General features: G+C 38.3%; 1 protein-coding gene across 4 annotated transcripts in view; it reads right to left on the bottom strand.

Moving 5' to 3' along the window:
* The window catches only part of MYO6 (myosin VI), a 179,646-nt gene that overhangs the window by 69,804 nt on the left and 83,945 nt on the right, over nt 1-25,897 (bottom strand). For 3 of the 4 annotated variants that reach the window (XM_073336482.2, XM_073336483.2, XM_073336484.2), the window contains exons 11-15: nt 23,108-23,288; nt 20,011-20,155; nt 12,624-12,781; nt 10,534-10,625; nt 3,332-3,404 (exon numbers count right to left, since the gene is read on the bottom strand). In XM_073336482.2, the coding sequence (XP_073192583.1) occupies nt 3,332-3,404; nt 10,534-10,625; nt 12,624-12,781; nt 20,011-20,155; nt 23,108-23,288 (649 nt within the window). Of the gene's footprint in view, nt 1-3,331; nt 3,405-10,533; nt 10,626-12,623; nt 12,782-19,288; nt 19,911-20,010; nt 20,156-23,107; nt 23,289-25,897 lie in introns of those variants that run through there. The other variant, XM_073336485.1, reaches the window with a different exon arrangement.

Raw genomic sequence — 25,897 nt, 5'->3', positions numbered from 1 at the left:
AAAAGACCAAACTAATGGCAACATCAAAAATCAAGCAACAGGCTAAACTAGTTATCAATGGTGTAGTAACCAAACAAGTAGATGGTTTATGCTATTTGGGTTCCATCATAACATATGACAAATAATGTGAAGAGGACACAGACAGGCAGACAGCTATTGAGAACAGAACATTCACATGCCTGAATAAAAATGTTTGGATGGTTAAATCAACATCTGTGACAGCTAAAACTAGATTTATATAAAACACTCGTTGTACCCACATTACTTTATGGTGGTGAAACATGGGTACTGACAAAGAGCCTGGAGCAAAAGCCACGAACATTTGAAATGAGGTTCCTGTGCTGTAGGCCTTCGGTGCTGGAACTAAGGTGCTGGGAGTGTGACAGCACCCCCTAGCTTGAAGTGGTTTCCATCATTTATAGTTTGGTTCAATGGCTCTCAGCACCCCCATTATACAAATTGTTCCAGCACCTCTGGCTGTAGGTGTGACAACACTAGATAAATTAAGCAATAGCAGCATCCACAGAAAAGTGAAAAAGTGCAGTAACTACAATTGTCAAAGGGTGCTAACTACAACGGTTTGACCAAGTCGCTAAAATGACCCCATACCGACTGCCTGCAATTGTTCTCTGTGGAAGAGTGCATGGTGAGACAGAGAGAGAGAGGTGCCACGGTCAGCCAGAAGACAGTTGTATAACACAGTATATAAAACCATCCAGGGAACACCTTAACAACAAGCTCAAATGGCAGCTCAAAAACAGATTTAAGTGAAACCTGCTTCCAACCTTGGCCCTACCCAACCTTGGCTTTGGAAAAAGGAAAAGATGATGACGATTTGAAAAGTAACTGCCTAAGCGAACATAATCTACCTTTATTCTGTACCTTATTCAAATACTACTTACAGATGTTCACTGTAATTATTGCCCTGCCTTATTTCTATTATAGGAAACCATATTAAATTCATAGGTTTAGGCAGAAGAATCCTTTATTCCCAAGATCTGGTGTCTGGCAGTAGCATCTCCACTGAGGCAGAGAACAGTGTGATTCGATTCCCCGCCCCTCAAAATACAGACATATCAAATCAACGCTATATTTAAGGAGTCTACTGATTATAAATTATCAGATGTCACTGGAAGTTGGAACATTTTGGAAGGTGCAATATAAAGCAAAAAAGGAGCCATCTGAGACTGAGATGTGTGAGTACTGAACAGTGAGCAACACAAAAAGCAAAGCCTCAAATGAAAATGTATTTATACAGAAACCAGTGTTGCTGTCTTTTCTCATCCATTTAACTAAGATAACAAAGCCCTTTTCTGCTTCTGGGGCACATTTGAAAAAAAATAAATAGGCATCTGAAATCATTTAAAATGATTTTTTTTTGTAGGAACTGGAACCTCCTTAAGCCATGACGACATTAATGGAAATGTACCCATATCAGACTACCAGATGGGGCTGGTTTGTGTTCGTACAACAAGACAGCACTTTTCTTGCTGCTACCCTTCAGGTTTTCTTCCCTGGATCATCTCCTACTGTTCTGTCAGCAGCCAGCTGTCATCTTTGCCTGACATGGCTACCAGTGGCCAATGCAGAGCCAGCGATGCATGTCCTTGTCTGCCTAGAAGGAAAGATGTCTGAACACATCTATAGATGCTCAGAAGGAACCACCAGTGGTGACTTTGCAACTGATGCCAGATGGGGTATCCTACCATCATCACTGCTTCCCTAAATGGAGATCCTGAAGCTACCACAGTCAATGCTGCACTGAATTGTATGTCAAAGTCAGTTTCTCTCTTCATCATACTGGATAACCCCAATTATGGTAACAGAAGTTGGGAGCAGATAGACCATTTTAACCCTCTCACATACTGAAAACAATAGCAATATCTAAATTTTTATTTTGTTTTTAATTCACCCTGTTCAAGCAACAAGTGTATGGGGAAAAATCGGACAAAAAATTTAAAGGAAGGAACCCTTTATCTCCAAATATATAAACATCTCTGCTTTGGTTCGCAGATCTTTTAATCTCCTTACGCAACAAAAATATTGCTCTGTATACCTCACATTATCTGTTTTGATTAATTTACCTGGAAAATTCCACATGTTCACCACTCTCAGATTATAAGATCTTCAGCGCAAGTACTATGTCTGAGCATATATTTATCTGCACCTATCACAATGAGACTCCATTACTGATTGGGGTTCTGTGTGTTACTATTATATAAACAGGTGTAGCAACGCGGCGACTCACCAGTGCGGTGCCTCCCGATGGTCATCCTCAGAATTAGCTCTCCAGTCTCCGGAGCGCCCTCTGCAGGCTGGTGTCCCCCTTGCTTCAGGCCCCTGTATCTCTCCCGGACCCCGGTGCCCCTGTACATCAGGGTTCTTCCCCCTGTAGTACCCCCGCAGTCTCGGTCTCCCCTCCCCAGGGAATCCCCACCCTCTATCCCCACCTTGCCTCAGCGGCTACTGCCAGTCCTCATCTAGCCCCCACACACTGGGGCAGACTGCAGTCTGTACCACTCGTCGGCAAGAAGGATTTGGACCTGCTGCCTTTGCCTAACCTTGGGCTGCCACTCTGCAACCCCAGTACCTGCTTTAGGCCTTCAGCAAGGCCTGCAGGCTATGGGTTTTCCAGCCTGGAGCTCCCAGCTCCTCTGGCCTTTCCCCAGCTCTGCTTCATTCTAGGTACCCTGGTGAGCTCTCAAGCAGCCAGGCCCGTCTCTTCTCCACAGCTAGGGAGAGACTCTCTGCCTGAGCTCCTGGCTCACAGCCCTATATAAGGCCAGTTGTGGCCTGACTGCAGCATGGTCCCAGTTGAGGCTGCCCTCCCAATCAGCCTAGCCTCTTAGCTCTCCCAGGGCTGACTGAACCCCTTCAGGGCTGGAGCGGGTGACGACCCCGCTACAATAGGGCAGAAGAATCTTCCCTAAATTAATTTCTGACAGAACTATTGGTCTATTCTCTGCAAAAACAAACTTGCAGAGGCTCTGATGAAATCTCCCCCTTTGACCCTGGGCAGGAACAACTCAATGGGCAGAAGCAGGCAGTACTTAGAGAGGTGCAGGGTCATCTGCAACAATGGCCACAAGAAAATAAAATAAATATACCCCAGTCTTGCAACTGCATCAGTGAAGAGATCTCTGCATCCACACAGACACAGTTGCAGCATCAGGGACTAAAACCTAACAGCAGGATCCAGTGCTGGGATGGTCATTGATACGACAAAATTACTACACTACTAAACATATTTTGGTCTATTCTATTGAAAGCCACTATGCTCCAGGACCATAACACTTTAATGAAACAGCATACAAGGTTTTCAAGTACATACCTATACAATCCTGATTGTCTACATAGTGCACTTCATTGACTCCCAGACCTTCTTTCTGGTAAAGTTCTTGTTCCTAAAATAGAAAAAATAAAAAATATTTCAGAGAAAATATCATTTACCACAGTTTTTCCCATGCACCAAAAGAGACAATTTTAACTTCTATAATGACAATGAACAAACAACCTGGAGATTTTAAAGTGCTTGGATACGGCTTAATATAGTTCCAATTCCATTTCCTTAACACTAACAATACAATATATATTGTAGATAAATGAGGACAAAGTACTTCAGTAAGATGTCAATATTTGGCTTGAGAATATTACTTTCAAATGTTAGAATAATTTGGAGTTCAGCACTTTGTGAAAAATAATTAATGTAAAAATTATTAACAGGAAAAACTGATCTTTAAATTTAATTTATTTCTAGTTTCTAGCAGGGTTACTTGATTACTTTCAAACATATATGCAAGAATTTTTTAAAAGTCTAAATAATATATTCTTGATTAAAAATAATGACTTCCTAAAATGAATACAAAAATATTCTAAAAATCTCTGAATCCCAGGTTAGAATGTCACAATAAACCTGATGAGAAAATTATGATCTTTTCTCCTTCACACTTTCAACATGGGATATTTTATTTTACAGTATGTTTTAAGTGCTAATTTGAGCATTCTGATGATCATAAAAGTTTCTCCTGTGCTGTGGCTCTTAATGACATGTGAAATGGTTCTAAGAACCAAGTGCAACTAGCACCAAACAAAACATTTTTAAATTCTTAAAGTTTCAGAAATATATTTCAGAAAACAACATTAAGATATAAAATGTGTTTTACTTGTCCATTAAGCTACTTCTCAGATACATATCTCCTTTGTGCCTTCAGCAACTCAAAGTGTGGTAGTAGATGTCTCATGGAGATTATAAAATGAAGAGGTTTTGTTTCGTTTTTTAAAAAAGGTAACATTTAAAACATTTTTAAATGAACATTATAAGCTTTTGGAGGGTTGTTGGGTTTTTTTTGCAGTTTCTAAGTTCTAAAATAGATGAAGACTCAATCATTCTTCCTCCTCTCCACCTTCCTCCCTACCTGTTCCCCCTCACCTTTCAAAAAAATATACTTTTTTTCCAAACTCAATTTGATTTTTTAATGCTACCCAGACATAACTGCAGGACAGGGTGGTGACGCACTGGAATGGATTACCTAGGGAGATGGTAGAATCTCCATCCTTAGAGGTTTTTAAGGCCTGGCTTGACAAAGCCCTGGCTGGGATGATTTAGTTGGGGTTGGTCCTGCTTTGAGCAGGGGGTTGGACTAGATGACCTCCTGAGGTCTCTTCCAACCCTAATATTCTATGATTCTATAACACCTTGGACATTAAATGGCTTAGCTGAATTTTCAAATAGAAAAATTAAATTGGGAACATTAAACATTTCCCAAATGTGCTTATATTACACAGCAACCAGAAGGCCCAAACAGGATTGTGGATCTATTCTTTTTCCATGAAAAATGGACATCAAGATAGAAGGCATAGAGATTATTACATGAGAAGTTAACCAATAAGTTGTGGCCCTGGATGCCCCTCAATGCCAAATGGCAGAGGGCCTACCATAATGTAACTCATATCAGGCCTGGCACACTCAGTACCCACAACACACAGTTGTCATAAGAGGCATATAAAAAGGTGTTATGTAAGGTATCATATGGAAACATACTAGTGACACACTGTTCCCAAAAAGCATTGTGTACAGGCTGTGTAAAAAGAGTTACGTGTGTGTGTGCTGGAAATATATGTTCTTCAAGTGTGTTTGGAAGGCAGTGCATACACCAAGCCTAACAAAGGAATGTGGATTGGCATGTCTGGCTGGCTTGATTACAGGCACAGTACAAGGAAAGTATATTTACATATAAGGTAAACAAAGCCACCAAGCTAATGAGTGGCAAAGGAGACAACTTATTAAGCACACCGGGGGGGGGGGGGGGAATCTGCTTTCCCGGCTCTTGAGGCAGAGAGAATGGATTTTTGGTAATAGAAGGTGCAGAAAGACATTTTAGTTATTCATCATTTAGGGAACATGGGGAACAGCACTCTCTGAGCCTGTGAAAGCTGGATCCCTTGGCCAGGAGGACCAGAGACGCTGGTAACTTGATGTAAGAGAGGAAACTAACTTGTAACAGTTTGTAACTTGCTAAAATTAAGTTTTAGACACTAAAAAGTATGTTTTGTTTGCAACCACAGCTGTCTCTTATTCCCTTGCTTATTATCATTTATTTACAAAGAACAGAGATTTAAACATATTCTTAGTTTTATTATAAACCATCTCGGTGCTGTTATATTGAAGTAAAATTTGAGTCTTCAGCTAAGCTAACAGGCTGATGTGTGCTATGTCTCTTAGGAAGCATTGAATTTAATACTTTCTGGGGGTGTCCAGTGAATACCCAGGGAGACATCTGGGGTTAACTGCTTGTTACCTACAAGACATAGTTTAAATTGGTAGGTTCTCGAGGAGTTTGCTGGCAAGGCAGACAGGCTGGAATGGCAGGGAGCTGACACACAGCTTAGCAGCAGAAAAGTTCTCACTTGCTGACGCAGAAGAGCAAGACAGTGGCTTACAATTCTGGGAGTCCTGATCAGAACATCACAGTGGTGTGGTCTGGACAGGATTTACACACTGCCGACTGGTTGACTGAAGTTCATATTTCAAGCACTGATAAAGCAGATTTTATGTGAGAAGGTTGGGAACAGTCAAAACAGTTACAGTTTGTTTTTTTCTATTTATTTCAGGCAACAAAAGAAAGTATAAAAATGAGCAACAGCGAAACGTTTATGAAATTAGAAATAGCCAGACTGAAGGCTGAACAGAAAGATAAAGAATGAGCAGCTGTGACAGGAGTGTGTGAATACCAGAAGTGGAAAGCTGAAATGAGTGTCAGTGGGAGGCAGAAAGACAACAGCAAGGAGAAGCATATCAGCAAACCCTGGAAGAGGAGACAGCTTCCCATTAGAGAAACATGGAACTGAAAAAAGGGACAGCCCAAAAAAAGGGAAGGAAAGACAGTGTAACCTGAGCTGGTAGGAAAAGCATAGACAGATCCCACAGGTCCCAAGTGTTTCCTCTCCACAAGGAACACCCAGCTGAGATAAATTATCCCCGGAAAACAAAGGATCAGATTGTATTGAAGAATACTTCTGTACTTTTGAAAGACTGTGCAAATTACATAAAATTTCAGAAGCCCAGAAAGTGCCCACAGTGATTGCAAAGCTCTCGGGTGAAGCATTAAATGTGTTTAATGAAGTGGAAACTGAACAGGATTTGAAGTATGATGAATTTTAAAAGGCTATGTTGCAAAGATTTCAAATTACCCCTAACATGTACAGGGTGAGATTTAGAAACCTCTGAAAAGGTGATGAGTCACAGAGAATCTGTATGTAAAATCTGTGATTTGATGAGCAAACGGGGAAGAGGCTGATTATGACAAGTTATCTGACCCCTGTGCATACGGGCATTTATTGAGCTTTTGCTCTGAGATCAGAGAAACCATTTGAGATAACACTTTAGGTTCTGTACAGGAAGCAGCTGTACAGGATCTGGCTGTTTCCTATGAACAGTGGGTGCAAGCCACAAAAAGAAGGGCAAAAAGCCTGGTGTAAAGGGGAAACTCCATTTTATCCTAGGAAAATGTAGGGTGGTTGGGAGCCTAGAAACTCCCCAGAGCTGACCCCCATCATAGTAATCACATTTACAGACCCTAGAGGATGGTCTAAGAAGGTGTTACATATGAAACTCCACTGAACACCTGAGGAACAGTTGTCCTAAATAAAGGGAATCTAAGCCCATATACCATCCAGCCCACTAGTGAATCAGGTTGGCATCTTTAGCAAAACTGAAGGTGGGGGTCATGTGATAAGAGAAGGGAGTGGACAAGTAGAAAAAGACAGTTGTGAATGACCTCAAAGCTTAGGACTATGAATATATTTGCTTTGATTCTAAAGCTAATGTCCGCTCCTGATATAAGAAATAAGCCTTCCTATATCCACTGTACTAGCTCTGTAAATGCAAACGTGGAGAAGGAAATACTAGGATCTCTTTCATAGAATTAGAAGGATCATAACCCTTAAAAGATGCAAGACACTCTGAGAATAAACTATCCATCAAGAAAGTAGCTGGTGCCCAGATACAATTAGTTCCATAGAATGCCTATTGGCTTACCTATGGATGTTTATATCTTTAATTCAAAATTTTCAGCCAGTATGTATGCAAATTAAACTTCAAAGGCAGTGGCTCCAGACATCTAAAACTCCACACATAGGCTCTAGAATTTGAGGTACTCAGGAATTCCCACAAGTCCAGAGTAAACCTTTCAGGAAACTACAAAATTCACCTTGTTGAAGTCATCAATAAGAATAAATAGAATAAATTAAGTTCAGAATTTCTATGCCAAGCTGCTCTAAAAATATGAAATAGAAAAAAGAGTTAAGGTACTTTTCAGGGGATATGAACTCATGTTTTCAAACTTCTGATCTTGCAAATATCTTGTCCTATAACTCCTCAAACTTGTGGCAAAACACTATTCCTATATGTCACCAGTCCACAAGGACATTCAGACAGATTGATTTACTTCTGACAAAATTAGAGGGTGGCATTCAGATAGGGCTTGTAAGAGAAACAATTAAACTTTAGATACATTTTGGAGAAATCATCCTCTCTCCACAATGTTATATTTCATTTAAATGTAGTAACAAACTCTAAAGCCATCTCACATTATAAGTCACTAAATGAAACCCAATCTAAAGAGTTCAAACTATTAAAATTATTTGATTATATACTCAAATGCCACTTTCATCTGCACAAAGCTTGCAAGCTCTGAGTATGCATCAATTACTGTTTTTCAATGTATTGTAATTTTAATTAAATATTCTTCCAAGTACTCCCATGAATAGGCAGAGAACAGCTTTTTTTATTTCCTAATTATTGGCCTGTCTTAGCAAATTTATGTCTGCAATAGCCTGCTAGGCATATTGCTAAATATACAATCTTTCCTTTGGCCACGATAGGCTTTAACCCAGCAAATGTGGCAGGTGAAGCAGCTCAAATAGTATCCAAACTTTTAAGAAAAGCACTGTAAACAATAGTTTCACATTTAAAAAGTTAAAATAATCTGCTTGGCTTTGGTATATCTTCAAGGTAATTGCAGTACAATAACTATTTGCTCAGAAAAATGCTACTCAGTATAATCTCGCCTTTTACCTAGTTTTCTAGTATGCTTTATAAAGTAATGAAAATTAGTTATTTGTAACTGTTCTCTGAAAGTACCATCTCACAAAGTCTTATCTCACCTTCAAAAGTAAAGCTTGTATGTCCTTCTAACTTCAATCTCCTAGAAAAAAAGGGCTACCACCAGATCGAACCCAAAAGAGTTTTAGTTACTGTTAGCTTCAAAAAAATTTTTTAAAGTGCTTACTGCTATAAATAATTTAGTGAGTCTTATAAAGGAAGTAAATTAAATTTAAATACAGCTAGTAACACTGATGAGAATATTAGCTCCAAGTCCTGCTATCTCCATACAATCTCAGACTATCAGGACAACATCTATCCAACAAAGAATCCAAGAACTCCAAAAGCTCAGGATTTTTGTAGGTGATTAAATGTCATCACAGAGACCACAAGACTTTTTAAAAGTTTTTGGCCTTGGAATTTGAAGTATTTTCTTAATGTTCCTGCCATGCAGAGGAAAAAGGGTACTCTGACAAGAAAAATCCTCTCTCTCACAAGTCTGATGAAAACCTGATTTTCCAACAGTTTAGTCACTGATTCAGTTTTTCTGAAAACAGCTCTATCTGGGAGTTCATCCAGAAGTTCTTAAACCATGATTACAAAGTCACTTTTCTGATTGCATGGTGGAGTTTGATATTCTCTTTCAGTGACTTACGTAGCAAATGTTTTCAGGTCACAAGTCAACACAGTCCTAAAATTAAAGTTAATTAGTTCCTGGGGATGAAACTGTGCCATAGCAGCCAGCTTCTTTCTTGCCCTAAGCTTCTAAAAACCCTGGCTCACTTCACCCAGTGTTCAGAGGAGCCTCTTCAATCTGCCCAATCCATTACTCTTGTTCTTTAGGAATACAATAAACCTCTTTGACCTCTCATGCTCTTATCCCTTTCCTACCTAGCTCTTCAAAATTACAGGCAGACACAAGATAAGGAGCTGTTTCTGAGTCTTGCTCTTCTCAGGTTGCCCCAGCCAAAGTACCAGTGGCCCTTTTCAGAGTTTAACCAGTAGCTTATCCAATCATACTGGTTTTCAACAAAGTCTTTTCAATATGCAGCAGAAGTCCAACCTGAACACAAAAGTGTTATTTTAGTTTTTATTCACTACTTTTAAGTCCTAGATCAGTTTCAAACATACTGATTTCATGAGCACTACTTGCTGAGAATGGGTCACATTTGATAGTACAATTTGAGGAGAAAGTCTTTCTTAATTAAGCAGGGCAGTTGGAGTAGTGCCAAAAAACCTGTGCAGTCATGGGACACATGCAGTTTAATAAGGGCCTCTGAACTCTCTCTCCTTTTGCACGGGGAAGACAAGGAAAGCCACAAAAATGGTGCAGTTTAGATTTCACCTTGTAATCCTCTTTCAGATCCCTCTGTAGAAATCTTCTCTGCCACAAAGCCTACACTAAACAATGGTTAGGCATTTCATGTGCTGTGACCGGTTTATCAAACTGACTGATATGTCATTGTTTCCTTGTGCTTCCCACCCCCAACCCACATCTGTGGCCTATAATCTCATACTCAGATTGTAAACTCTTCAGATTCAGGACTGTCTCCATTGTACGTTTATTCTGCCTCTGGCATCTAGATGCTAAAATGCTACAATTAATAATAATAATTGCTTAGTACAGGAAGATGTGAGGTGCATTGCTCTTAATGCATGTTCCCGAAGATGAACAAAGCACCAACCAACTCAGACTGGGAAAGATTCTGACATATTCAACAAATGAAAAATGCTTCAACCAAGAGCAAACTACACTTCTCACATATACACCTGACTCGACACTATAACAGACACACAAGGCTCTTTAATTGTAATTAAAAAGGAAATTAACAAAATTTACGGAAAGCGTTGCTATTTCACATACCCTTATCTTACTTTTCTTTTCCGAAAAGTCAGTGGGTTACTCAGACATGAAGTGGGATATAAATTACCTCTTTCAGAATCCTTTCATTGAAGAATTGCTGCAGCTTTTCATTACAGTAGTTTATACAAAACTGTTCAAAACTGTTGTGTTCAAAATATTCTGAAAAACAAAATGTTAAACTGCTTTGAATTATGATAAGTTAGTACTCTGAGAATTTAGTTATATAATGTTTGGGCAGGGGGGAGTTAATAGAGTTAACATTTTCACATCAAATCTTTTGTTCGGATCCATAAAAAGATCCATTGAATGAAGTGGTTTTACTGAGTCTCATAGTACCTGTAATAAGTTGGGTATAAACCAAAAATAAAAAGGATGTGAAAGTTCATGTTTCTGGAACCAACAACTTGCAGACAGTTATATTTGATCTCACACTCTCCAATACAAGTTATTACTATTATACACAGCAAAAATGCAGCGGAAAAAGGACCTTATCTCCACACTACCACCCTGAAGCTACTTCACAGCACAGCCCTTACAAGAGCCATACCACCTGTGACTCCCCTGGCCATCACTGTGGTGGCTGATATCCACACTACTCTCGTTCTGTTGGTGGCGTGCATCCTCAACAAGAGTATGTCCACCAACTGAAGAGGGGAAGTGTGGGGGGCTGAGAGCCAGGGCTCATGGATCCCCGTGGAGAGATCAGCTGCCCCCTAGGCTCCCAGCTGGGAAGGGGGGGAGGAGCAGCCGTGCAGACTTCTCACCTCGCTGGGTGGGGAGCCTCTAGGTAGCAGCTCGTCTGGGAATGGAGAGCTGGGGGGGGGGGGGGGAGGGAGCCAAACTCTAGCTACCTGGCTTTCTTGTCAATTTCACAGCTCCAGCATGGAGCTGTGAAATTGACAAGAAAACTGGTCAGCCAATGTAAGTAAGGCAGTGTCTACACAGACACTGCATCGCCCTAAATACACCAACATAAGCGCTAAGCCTCTTGTGGAGGTGGAGTTATTATGTGGGTGTAGTAGGGCACTTACATCAGCGGGACAAGGCAGTAGTGTGTACACTGACACTTGTACGGTCAGTTGACGTAGGTTGACATAAGCTGCTTTATGTTAACCTAACTCTGTACTATAGACCAGGCCTGAGTCTCTTTTTCATCTGCATATCAGTCAGTATACTCCACTCTCCCTAAGATTGTATGAGAAACTGTAAGCACATTCAGTGCCGCTCGTGATCTCATTGGTTGTCCAGTACCAGACCCCACTCAAGGAAAAAGGAAGGCTTGGACAGCTCAGTATAGCTTTATACTAACATCTCTAAGGAGGAAGACTCCCCCCAGAATAGTGAGTAGTCAGTGCTGCTGTTAAAACCAGAGAGGGCCATGGAAAGGCTGGGAAGGATCAGATTTTTATCAGTAAATGCTGGTAAACGTTAATTAAATTGATGAAAAAATACTGCTGTAGATAACAATCAAAATTTACACATAGGAAAAAGTAAGGAAAATGCTACTTAAGAACATGATTTAAAGACATTTACTTTGTATATTTTGAAATGTGATGTTGCCAATTTGTTTTAATAGTTATAAAACTTACTTTTTGACTCTCAACATCTACTGTCATTAAATAATTATTGTATGACCTCTCCCCCGCTAACTTCCCACATCTGTGAGCCTTTAAATCAATTAAAATTGAAAATAATGCTTAAAAACAAACATCTATATTATCCACCAAAACTGTAAAAATCAAATTCTGCCAGGCCTAGTCTGGGAATTTTCTTGGACTCAAACTGCACAGGCTGGACAGAGCTACACACAGGAAAAAGTAGTGTCTGTGTAGACACCCCAGTGTTCTGAAGTCCAGTTTCAAACAAACAGATCTATCCAGCTTCACATTCATGATTTAGAGATTCTGTTAACATCTTGAGAAACTCCCGTATACCTTCATATCTTAGAATAATCTGAATAGCATCCACTCTCATTAATATACCATTATACCTACCTACAGTGTGTGTACACATACACGAATGATAAAGGACAAGAGAATCCAAGAACTTTCTACCACAAAATTATGTATGAATCACTGCATCTCTGATAGCAGTAGAATAGGTAAACTATCTGGGAAACATGAAACTGGTTAAAAAAAAAAAAAAAAGAGCACTTACCAAAACCAGCTATATCTAGAACGCCAATGAAGAAAGAAGAGGTTTCAAATGGAAAACACTGGTTTACTCTGTTTACCACATGATCAAAAAGGTGACTATATACAGTTTTAGCCAACGCATCACGTGCATTATTTGCTTGTTCTACTTTCAAGGGTACCCTAGAAAACAAAGCAAAAAACAGAGACATCATTAAGTTTCAGAATCTTTTCACTGTTAAGCACTTGAGACTGCAAGGATGGAGGAAGAAGTCTTTTGCTTAAGGCACTGGACTAGAACCCTGAAAACCTGGGTTCTAGTCCCAATTCAGATACAGCCTTCATATGTGATTTTGGGTAATTCAATCACTCTGAGCCTAACTACACTAGCTGTAAAACATAGATACATCTTCCCAACCTCATAGGAGCGTTGTGAAGATAAACTCAGACACCATAGCGATAAGTGCCATAGAAAAGCCAATAAAATAAATAAATACTCTTCAATGTAGCAAAATATTCATCAGGTAACAAAATATTCATCAGCTGCCACCATGATGGTATCATGATTTCAATTTTGCTTTGTGTTTATTTATTTATTAATTACAGTTTACTATGCTTTTACAAAGACTAGGATATCAGTTTATCAGTAATGGGGGGGAGGTACAAAACTGGACGCAAATTGAAATATAAATGACATTTTGTTTATATGCTAAAAAAGGAATGGGTGTTTGCTTTTTTTTAATCGTCTGGAAAAGGAGAACATGTCCTTTGGCTTTTCTTCTTCTAATGATCAGCCTTGACACTCCAGTGTGCTTTTCCCAGCTTCACATTTTTTTCTTGGTTTTACTGTTTAAAAGTTGTTCATGACTTCAAATGTTAAGAAATACGTGATCAAAAAAGGTTCCAAGCACATTGGGTAAATCTAAAGCCAGTTAGGTAAATCTATGTTTACATGTATTTTAAAATGTCTATTTACCATATTTTGGCTTTATGAAGCAGCTATCTAATCTCCTGAGAATGTAAGTCTTTTCAAAGCCCTTGGAAAGATTTACATATGAAAACTTATATAAGAATGAAGTATTATATCATCTGGACATCACAAAAATATAGAGAGACCTAGAGAAATCCATCATATAGTCAGATATTCATATGTGCAATAAGTTATACATTTATTGCTAGAAACCAGTGTACAACTAGATGTGTGGGAAGAGACATCTCAAACAAGGAAACTTTTAGCTTCAACAGAAGTCAAAATATGGAGAAATATTTTTTAATATATTTTAATATGGTTAAAAAAGAAACAAGAAAAAAAAACACCGCACACGCGCAGGCTCCAATCCTGCTGCCACTGAATCAAACTGCAAAACTCCCACTACCTCCAGTGGTGCAGGATCAGGCCCTTACAAGACCAAAATTTTGCATGGAAATGTTAAGCCCCCACAAAACATGCTGTAAATCTCTTTTAAGAGAAAATTAGAATACAATATTGACAGAGCTTTGCTGATAATGGAATCTAATTTTTCTTAGCAGAACAACTACATGTCTGTGTTAAAAAAAGATCAGGGATGAAGTGGGATGGACTGAACGGCTAAGGGCATTGGCAGTGGTGCTGGAACTAAGGGTGCTGGGGTTGCTGCCGCATCCCCTGGCTTGAAGTAGTAATAACAACCACCAAATGCATGGTTTCCATGGTCTTCATCATCCGCACCCCTACTGCAAAAATTGTTCCAGCACCCCGGGGCTTTGGTATTCGAATATGGAGCTTTTCAAACAGACAAGAATCCACTTATCCCCTGCCCCTGCAGCCATCATAACTAAAACATCTGCTGCTGACATCCACGTAAGAGGTCATGGTTTTCATAATTATGAAGCATTAACCACTACAGGGCTCTCTTTCAATTAGGGTTGAGAAGAACTGGCAGGTCTGAGTGAGAAAGCGTACACAGTGCAGCTGTCCATATTAAACTAGCTCTGTATACCCATAGCAGAGTTAGTCTCCTTTTACAAGCACTACATTCTCTTGGGAAAAAATATGTTTTCAAAGACAGTACTTCTAACATCGAAGATCACTTTCTATCATAAATGATAAATTAGGAAAGCAAAGACTCCATTCGTTATGGACAACTAGAGCTACATTACATTAGATAGTAATTAGCTTAACACACAATCTCTTCTTCCACTAAGTATCTCCTGATTTATCTTACGGTAACAAGTACTGACAGGAATCTTATCTTATAAATAGAGGCAAGGTACCTTTACATTCCCTTTTGATATATTTAAGAGATCAGTCTGGTAATCTTCACAACAATTCATGTCAACTGCAGTTCTCTTATATAATCCAGTATACCATATTTACTTAAGGATGTAATTGTTTTAGCTATAAAGTATGTAAACGGTTATAAAAAAACTGAGATGTTACATCATTAACACATGTAGCTAAGAAACTGCTAGGGTATTTATTCTATTAAATATATTAGAACTACTCAAGATTGAACTGGTGCAGCAATGTTAATTCCAGGACTGCACAAAACAACTATTGTGAGCACTTACTTCAAACAAAAGAAACCCATGGAAAGAGAGAAATCTGGTTCTACAAATGCATTTTCACAACTTAAAATGCACAAAAGAATTACAGTATAGTGTCCTGACACGGCACTGAGATGATGGAATGTGGTTGGATAGATATTAGGTACTGAGACAGAGTAATAATGCAATATCATCATACTACTTACTATCTTTCTTCCCTCCCAAACCCTCTGTCTCACATCCTGCTGAGCAGAAAGCGTAAGAGTTGGTTGCAAGGAAGGAAAGGAATTTTCCTTTTTCTTTCCACTTTATCCTTCCCTCCTCATTTTCCATACTTCTAGGAGAAAAGGAAATAATTCCCTCTCCCACATTTTCTGGCTTCTGGGATGCCAAAAGGAAGCATTTCCTACAATATGGGTTACTTGATCGATGCTCCCTATATCATGCTGTATACGGAGACTTTTTTGTGATCCAAAAATCAGATCTAGATTGAGGAAGTAGTGCCAACTGCTTGGAGTTTGTGAACTCTAGGTTGTAAAAGACTGCTTTAAAAATATGACATATGCCCCACAAAAAGTAAGCATAAAACACAGAATACATGCTGTCTCATGGATTAACATTGAGAAAAATTAAATCCTAATAACTGTTAGAATGAATAAGAAGAGAAATGATAAAATTACTACCCTTCCAAATGTATTTCCAAATGCATTTAAAAAGACAAGTATCATGAAAAGCATTTTGCACATATGATACTACTCCAAGACTAAGCATAAGAAGCTAGAATGATAAAGTGTAAAATGTTTTCAAATGGTATCATCTTCTCCAAGAATATGACCTTGCACAGTTCTTGTCTCAAAGGATGCATGGAGGGAGAAAAGCTGAGTAACCAAAGATACCAAGGTGCATTAATTTTGAGAGGAATATCAAATTTTGTATCTGAACACATTATTTCTATCTGTAGATTTTCTGGATATGCATTGCAAGACATCAGCCATTGCTCTTTCAGGGAAGCTAACAAGGACAGATAAATTTAGTATCACTGACAAGTTCCCTTGGCATGTCCACTTCAGAATAGTATTTAATAAATCCATGAAGAGAGCATTTAACATCACCCTTGTTAATGACTCTATTGTGCACAGCAGAACATAATGTTTGTTATGCTCTGAGCAGAGCTATTTCAGCTGAGCTATTTCTTCATTGTAACCTACTCATTCTCACATTCTTCAATTTTCACACAAAACAGAAAGGGAGAAATCACAAACATTTTTAGGATTTGTGTTTCTTTAAATCTAGAAGAAAGCATTTTTTTAATTATTGTAAGTATTAAACACAGGTTTAACCAATTATTTTTTAAACTATTTCACTGGTAAAACCTAGATATTTCATGAAAATCTAGTCACTAATCTGCTTTCATTATAGATTCAATAAGGCACAAAGGAAAGAAGAGTTTGTTAGTGTGTGGTTTTCTTAGCTGAATAAGTTTAGAATAAGGCTGGAGCAGGGGGCTTAATTCAATGATGTCAGGTCTGCAGAGCTCTTCCTACTAATCCACAGAGTGGAATATTATGAAAACTAAGCAGTAAGAGATCTACTGGCATAACAGTATAGCCACTTAGGTTTGCGATCCTTTGAAATAGCACCTGTTAACATTGGGTCAGGGTTACCAATGAAAACTGCTAGTCAGAAAGAACATAGTAGACTCCTACCCCAAGAAGAGTATGCAGGTCTGGCATTTTAAAAAAAATATTGGTCATTTTAGTTGTAAATTGAGCAAATTTGATCTGGCAAACCATTATTACAGTCATTTTTCAGAGAAGAACCACCAAAGAGACATTGAAACAGCTTCCATATATGGAGAGGCTAAAAAGATTAGGATTGTTCATCTCAGAACAGAAACAACTAGGTGAGGATATGACCGAGGTCTATAAAATCATGAATGGTGTTGAAAAAGTAAATAGAAAATAAATTTGTTAGTCTCTAAGGTGCCACAAGTACTCCTTTTCTTTTTGCGGATACAGACTAACACGGCTGCTACTCTGAAACCTAAATAGAAAAGTGTTATTTACCCTAACTATACTTCAGGGGGGGTCGACTGATGAAAGTAATAGGAAGCAGGTTTAACACCTGCTTTGGGGGGGAGGGATAGCTCAAGGGTTTGAGCATTGGCCTGCTAAACCAGGGTTGTGAGTTCAATCCTCGAGGGGGCCATTTAGGGATCTGGGGCAAAAATTGGCGATTGGTCCTGCTTTGAGCAGGGGGTTGGACTAGATGACCTCCTGAGGTCCCTTCCAACCCTGATATTCTATGAACACAAACAAGAGGAAGTATTTTTTCCACACTGAGTACAATTAACTGGCGCAGCTCATTGCCATGGGATGTTGTGATGGGCAAAAGTATAGCAGGATTCAAAAAAAAGAACTAGGTAAGTTCATGGAGGATCATCAATGGCTATTAGAGGGTCAGGAATTCATCCCCACGCTTGGGGCGACCCTTAATGTCTGACTGCCAAAAGCTGATCATTCCATAATTGCCCCTATTCTATACACTCCCCCAGAAGCTCTGGTACTGGCCACTGTTGGAGACAGGATACTGGGATAGATGGGCCTTTGGTGTGTACCAGTATGGCAGCTCTTATGTTCTTAAACATTTGAGGAAAGCTGGTCCTGTCTGCTCCAGAGGATTTAGAACACTCCTTCACAGATTCCCCCCCTTCGTATTTCCAACCCCATTTTAATTTTTACCGGCAGTGGCCATCTTGAAGTTCTCACTATTGAATCCCCTTCTCATGCACAATGACAAGCAGGATGAAGTGTTCACATCACTGCCTAAAGATTCTGATTGTTTATTCCAGGTGTGGCCAAAATTACTGACCCTCCGAGCCGCGCACAACAATCTTCAGAAGTTTGAGAGCCAGGATGCATCTGCTTGGGCTCGGGGCTTCAGCCCCGTGGGAGGCACCTAACAGGGTTTGGAGCTTCAGCCCTGCTCCTCTTGAAGCCCCAAGGTGACCCCCTGCCCCGCTGGGCAGAAGCCCCTACCCCGCCACCCTGCTGCAAGGCACACAGGTCCCGAGCTCCCCCAGTCTGGTGCGGGAAGTGGGGAGAGGTTCCGCAAGCCACACTTTAATGGTAGCAGAGCTGCATGTAGCTCACGAGCAACAGTTTGGCCACCCCTGGTTTATTTGCACTAGAAATGAGAGGAAAGGCTACAAGTGAACTGCCATTTAGTATAATGCAGTAGTGGAAGAAAAAGATGGAGGCTAGAGCTTATACATAATCAATCTTAACAGAGACCTAAAATACTGTATCATCATTAGAATGGTTCAAGCCTGGAGACCATTCTAAATAGCCTTCAGTCGGGAAGCAGGCCTCAATGTTACCTACTTTAAAAAAAATCTCTACAGCAGTTCATACAGCAGACTTGCCTATATTCATGTTGTGGTAAGCAACTCCATCCCTAAAGTTCAGAGTATGACCAGAGAAATGCCAGTGTTCCAAAGTGCTTTAAGATCAATTTTTCACCTATAAGTATGATATAATATAAATGTACATTAACTAACTTGCTGAGTGCTCAACTTAAACTCAAGACCATAGTGTGATACACCAAAGTCAAACCAAATTATTGCTCAAAAACATTTGCTATTTTGTATAGATGTACAACACTTATTCTATTTTTGCTATGACAATATTTAGTGCTATAAAATACAAAAAGATATCATAGTAATGAGTAACATTTTAAATCTCAAGTGATATAAATATTTAACAAAAATCTATAACACTTTTAAAAGGAACTACTGATTTTTTAATGTGTTATTACTATTTACGCAAGTAAATTCAATAACCCTTTTAATGGCTAAAGCACATTTCTTTCCATTTTAGTTTGTCCTCTTGTTCTATTTTTCTAACATTCCTAATGAAACAAAAGCTAACTGTGCAGTTTTCTTTTAAGTCTTTGTTGATGCATATAAACAGCAGCTATATGCCCAGTTCTGCGAACACCGTTTGCTGCAGTAGTTAACTGCTTAAACAGCAGAAGCTCAAACAAGTTACTGCTATACATTTACACTTAATCCTAACTTAATTGATACAGAAGTTTAAACAAAATTCAAAACTTAGTCAATTTTTATTTTTTAAAAATAATGACTTAATCATAATACTGTAGTACAATCACATTATCCTTCAAAATGAAAGCAAATATAAGAACACAGAAAGGCAACAGGTACATTTTAGATCATTTAGTAAAATCAAACTACTGTAACCACCACCACAAACAACCAGCACAACCACCATTACTTACAAGCTAATATTTTTCACTTCCATCTCCGTTCGCATCTTGAAAGGTGCTACACACTTTTAATTTAAAACTACTCTAAGTTTTCCCTTAACTTTTAAGTAATCATTGTTATGCTAAAATTGATTCAGTTTGTACTTAAAAGTGGTTAAGCACGGGCCTAAGAGCGTTTGCCCTTTCTCAAATGTACAAGCAAAGGGCTGAACTTCTAAACAATTTACTTCAGTGATGCTACTTATATTGTATTAAATATATATATCACTCATAATTGCTATTTTTGTTACACGGACAGTATCCAATTCCTACAGTTGAAGGTGGGGATGAGAGAATAAAAACTGCTGTGGTGGTAAGTATTTTATTTACTGTTTCAAGCACTTTGGTATCAGGAAGTTGACTCTCTTATTAAAGCAGTGAGAAAGACTGAGAAACCCTGCGTCAAAGTCCATGTTTCAGAGACTGTTTACAGACAAGCAGATGTGTGTTGAACAATGCAGGGCTGTTAATTAAAAAAAAAAATCTATAATCACTTTTACAATTTATTTTTAAATGGGCTACTTTTGCATTTACAGCTGAACAGAGGAGTGTTCTGAACTTACTTTATAACCGTTCCTTTGGTGCCCCCTGCTGTTGTAAGCATGACTCTGGTGGTTAAGCTGACACGCAGATCATCCTGATCCAAACCTAGCAATTCTGCGCAGCATTCTAAAGACTGACTAGATTTGTTCTTCAGAATACATCCACCTAGAGCACAAGTTAAGAAAGATGTTACAACCAAAGCTAGCTGAGAGGACAATTAGTGACTACTTATTAAAAAAAAAAAATTCAGAACTGTCGACTAATCAATATCCACCTTTACATTACTGATAATTTAGTGATTACATGCTATTTACTGAGATGTGCGACAGAAGTTTGAGGAGTACGAACAAGTCATATAGTATTACATTAGTATGACATTTTTGTATTCACAAATCCCCTTTTCACTATAATAGAAACCGCTCCAGTCTACAGGGTAGAGCAGAACAGGACATTAAAGAAAAAGAAACACTGCAACCTGAAGATCAGTTTTCCTAACCCACAGAATTCTTGACATCAAAGGATGCATTTCTTGGTTCCAAAAACTAAAGATATATAAAACTACCCTGCTCTTAAAGAAAGGATTCTCTCAGAATATAGAAAGAAAGAGTTGGAGAAATAAATGTTAATGTTTGATAATGTACTGTAGTTGTTTATACTCTTCCTAGTTAGTTGTTATACTGCTTTATTGTATATATTTTGATAGCTATTTTTGAAAGACTTTTTTAAAAGATTCCTATGTTTGTAAATATTTCACCCATAATTTTGTTAGACTTGTAAGTATATTACATATCTCAGTTCTTATTTCACTTGATGGTTGTTGCCTTTAATTTCTGAAGCAGTTTTTCCCCACATGACATATAATAAATCAGACTTTACTTTCTTAGAAACATGGCACGTAACATGATAACCCTGACATTAGTTAACCATAAACTTGTGTATGCTACACAAGAAAAATAAGGATTGACTTGGCAGAAATGACACTTGTTTCCCTTAAATGCTTTCTTTGACAAATGCACAGTGAAGGCCTTTCCAGCATTACAATGTTTCATGATGCTGTAAAGTGTAATTAGAGTAATACATTTTTAAGGCCAAACCTGTCTGAACTATAGCATTTCTCTTACAAAGACAACCAGTCTTGATTTAAAGATTCCACCATTCCAAGAGAATCCACCATATCCTTAGGTAAATTGTTCCAACTGTTAATTACCTTCAGTGTTAAAAATTTATGCTTTATTTCTAATCTGAATTAGAATCTGCTCATAGACCCACAACAGTTAAGCAAGGCATTGAAATAATAATTTTAAAAAAATCCAGCATTTTTCCAGAGTTAAGGTTTCTGTATCTTCAAAATTAAAATAAAGTGTTATTACTTTTTCCAGAAGCACAAACTTTTTATCCCTCATAACTCGAAAACTAAGGTGGAAATATTGTGAGGGTAATCACAAATGATGAAGAATCAGTGGAGGAATGCCTGAATACCTTAACTGTTCATTGACAGACAATAAAACATTTGAGTTCTTTAAAAGAGTAGTGGGTTTGTGAAGAAATGTAATTCCTGGGAGTAAACTGGGCTCCACTGACACACCACTTTCAAACATAACTTTTATAAACCAAAAGATTTTGTCTGGAAATCCCCCAGCTTTCTGAAGCAGCAGCAAAAGTTTAAATCATGTTGGTATAAACACACTTCAGGAGTACAGTCCTGATCCAGCAGAATATATTCGGCCCATCAAAGCTAGGCTACCTTTCTGCAAGTGTCAGCAAGTGTATTAGACACCTCTATGCGTATACACAGGAGGAGGGAGAATGGGTGGGGCTTTTACTCACATTTAAAACTTTGAGCTCTTAAAGATGTTATTCTAGAAAACAGTTTGAATTGTAAGTTTAAATAAAAGACTCTGCCCTTCTATGTTCCCATCCATCCTCCGCACTCAGATATTCCATGCCGTTCCCAATCCCTGACAGTCCTGCTTCCATGTCTTCTGGCCTCTGCAACTCCCCCTTCCTCCCTACCTGTCTCCTTTCTTCACCCCACTCCACCATACATCCCATGCTCCTTCCCCTAAACAGGACCAAACAGCTCCTTACTACCCCCAGCCCACTGCCCATCTTTCCCAGCTTTCCCTTCTTTCACATTTTCCACACCCAATTCATGCCTGCAATCAGAAGCTAGTCAATTTACACTTATAAACCTCTAAAAATAATTTTAAACATTTCTCTACATGCTCATTCTAACAGATTTGTGCAAATATGGACCTGGTTATGCAGGTAGCAGGAGGAGAGGAAGAGAAGAACAAGTTAAAAAACCACTATCTTGTCATCTTAGACATACACAGTTCCACATAGAGAATAATTCTATCCTGGACAAATTCAAAGCGTGTCAAGATTGGGGTTCTCTTAAGTCTCATCCATAAAACAGAGCAGCAATAAATAAATACATTTAAAGAAACAAGAAGGATAGCAAAATAGCAAACAGACCTAACAAAGTCTCGTAAGTTGCATAGTAAGATTATCAGTTTCCCAGTTGCTCCTTACTTCCCCTCCTCCAGCCTTCATGTACCTTCAATTTATATCTCTGCTCTAGTTAGCCCCCAACTACCCTCTTCCCTACCAATTGTAACATTATAAAGCTGATTATATTACAGATCTTTTTAGTGCACCACTTTCTTCCTTCATCCCAAAATTACTAAAAGGAAGGTATTTCTCCTTACCAAAGTTAACAAAAAACCAGACAGCTGAGTTTCTAAGCCAAGACATGCTAGTGATAAGAGCCAAAATCAAGCTAGGAAATTTTTAAAAATTGAATGACAGGTAAATTTTCAAAACAGAGCTGTGCAAAATTTCTTTTCTGACTTGTACCAAAAACTTTCCAGGAAACCTGTTTCCTGAACAATTTCAGGGGGACTGTGTTAGTATATTTTTTGATGAAGTTAGAAAACAGGTCTTCAAAAGAAGATGAGGTTGATAATGGGCAGCTAGATTAACTTTAGCTATGGAGCAGATATTGAACAGGATTTTGTTTCAGAATGTAGGGTGCAGTTTACCTCAGTTAGTCGTCTAGTCAAGAAGCATTCACACCTTTTTAGAAGAAGCCTATAATAAAAAAATTCATCTAACCTGAAGTACTCCCAGCTTCCTCAAAATCAATATTTCCAAGGTGAAGGACACCGGCTACTACTCGGAAAAGATCAAGCTTCTCTTCATCATCCAAGCCAATCTTTTTCATTGCTGTGCACATTCTGTTGAAGTCTCCATGGTCATCTAGTAGAGGATCCTTCAGGGAACCTGCTTTTAGGTACTATTAAAGAGCAAGAAAAGCAGACAATTTAATCAAATGATTGAAAGTAAATTGTAATTAATAATTTAGTTTATGAACAAGCAGCACAAAACATGCAAAAACAAAACAATAAACTATATAAAGGGATTAAAGATGTTACTATTTGCACATGCTTAAAAATACTATAACTTGCTTTCAAGTGTCCTTGGCTCTGAGAAAATTAACCAAACTTTAGAAGAGATCTAACAAAGTAGGAGAGTTTGACAGCTAGGGGAGGGGAAACAGGAAAACAAACCGTTCAGCAGCAGATAGCAAGGGTGATGGCAAAAAGCAGTTGTGAAAGGTTCAGTATATGAACTGGGGAGGAGTTCTAGTCTTTGACGGGGAAAGACAGGTTGAGGTGCTAATGACATCATTATGGGGATGACATTGACAGAAAGAAGAAGGGGATACAGGATGATTCAAAAATGGAAAAGAATGGGAGTCTTTCATTGGGTGGTTTACAAAAGTATACTAGTTTGCATTTCCTGCTCAGAAAAGTATGTGTGTCTGTAGTGCTTTAAAGGTTAAAAGACACACACCCATTAAATATTATATTCAGCTTTTACTGGTTGTCTTGACACCAGAATGCCACAACTGTATTATTTCAGGGTGGGAGACAGTAAACAACTGCTTGCAGCCAAAAGGCTAAATCAAACATATACACAATTTTTAACTTTACAATTAAATTTTAAAATGCTTTAAATTGAAAAAGATGCCTAATTTAATTGAAAGAAGAGTCCATATAATAGCCTATAGTGAAAACACTTCTATTGTCATCTCAGAATAAAATAGTGCATGCATTTGAAAGATTCACGTCAAACAGTATTTAGACGCACACAAAAATTTAACTAAATTTTCTAATTATGTAAAATGATCACCTCATCTTCCTGATAAGGAAAAGAAAAATAATTTAAACATTAATTCACTATTGAGCTATTTATATTAAAATATACAACAGGAATAAGTTTAATAAGTGACAGAGCAAAAACGACCATTGCCTATCTAAAAAGAACTTGGCAATACAATAGTTTCCAGTTAGATAGCTAGACTTGAGGTTCTAGTGTACTATGAAAAACTTGCCCTTTTCTATTACCCCTCAGTAAATACAACAAGGACTACTTGCGGCACCTTATAGACTAACACATTTATTTGGGCATAAGCTTTTGTGGGCTAAAACCCACTTCATCAGATGCATGCAGTGGAAAATACAGTAGGAAAATATATATATAGCAGTACATGAAAAGATGAGAGTTGCCTGACCAACTGGCGGGTTGAGACAATTATATGAAAGTGGGCTATTATCAACAGGCTGAACAATCACTTTTGTAGTAGTAATCTGCCAAGACTTATTTCAAACAGTTAACCAGAAGGTGGGAGTAACAGTAGGGGCAAATTAGCATGGAGAAATTAGGTTTTTGTTTTGTTTTAGTTCTTGGGTCACTACAAGAACTAAAAAACAAAACAAAAAACCCTAATTTCCCCATGCTAATTTGCCCCTACTGTTACTCCCACCTTCTTGTTAACTGTTTGAAATGAGCCACCCTGATTACCACTACAAAAGTGATTGTTCATCCTGTTGATAATCGCCCACTTTAATCGAATTGTCTCAACCCCCCACTTGGTAAGGCAACTCCCATCTTTTCATGTACTGATATATATCTATAAAAATATCTCTTCCTACTGTATTTTCCACTCCATGCATGTGATGAAGTGGGTTTTAGCCCACGAAAGCTTATGCCCAAATAAATGTGTTAGTCTATAAGGTGCCACAAGTACTCCTCATTGTTTTTGCTGATACAGACTACAACGGCTACCACTCTGAAACCTGTCCTCAGTAAATAGTTTGCCATCCATTCCCAAAGAAATGTAGTTCTTCAAAGAAAAGGACATAATATTCAGTGGTATCATTTGTTTCACTACTTAGTGGTCAACATTCATTTCCAACATCATCTCTTCCTTTTAGTACATTTTAATTTAGACATTAACATTTGTTTCAAACTGAACTTTGGTATAAAAAATGCCCAAGAAAGAACAGTATTTCTATAGCTCAGCAGCACTCACAATGAACTGTTAGATTAAACATTTTCTTTGATTGGCTTAATTATCTGCCAAGACAGACATTCATGAGGATACCTTACAGCTTGGTGGTGGAAAGTCAAAATTTAACACTCCCTCTCACCCACAAAACTGTAATAAACCACTCCAGGGTGCAAAGTAATAGGGTATTGGTACATGAGTGGAATGCATTATCAGGCATTCAACTGAAAATCAAGCGCCTTGAGCCACCTGAGAAGTTCCGCAATAGTCTTGTTGAATTACCTGAAGTGTCTTACCTTTATTAGAACATCAGATCCAGTCATTTAAATTACTGTTTACAATGTAATTAGTTTATTTTTGTGGGGGAGGTGTGACATTTCACATGTTCTACTCAGAAATGCACTGTTCCACTAGGAAAAATACTTCCTACTAGTAGGATAAGAGAAACCAGCTGAGAAAAAAAGAGTGTGGTGAAGACAACGTGCTCTTCCTGGCGATTAAGTCATAATTGTGCTTAAAGAGTTGGTGTGTGGCTATGACACTACTAAAAG

Source organism: Lepidochelys kempii, chromosome 3 (genome assembly GCF_965140285.1).
Source record: "Lepidochelys kempii isolate rLepKem1 chromosome 3, rLepKem1.hap1, whole genome shotgun sequence".
In the NCBI taxonomy this organism is placed as follows: domain Eukaryota; kingdom Metazoa; phylum Chordata; order Testudines; family Cheloniidae; genus Lepidochelys; species Lepidochelys kempii.
Note: the sequence above shows the minus strand (reverse complement) of the source record. Positions and strands in the feature narration are given on the sequence as shown.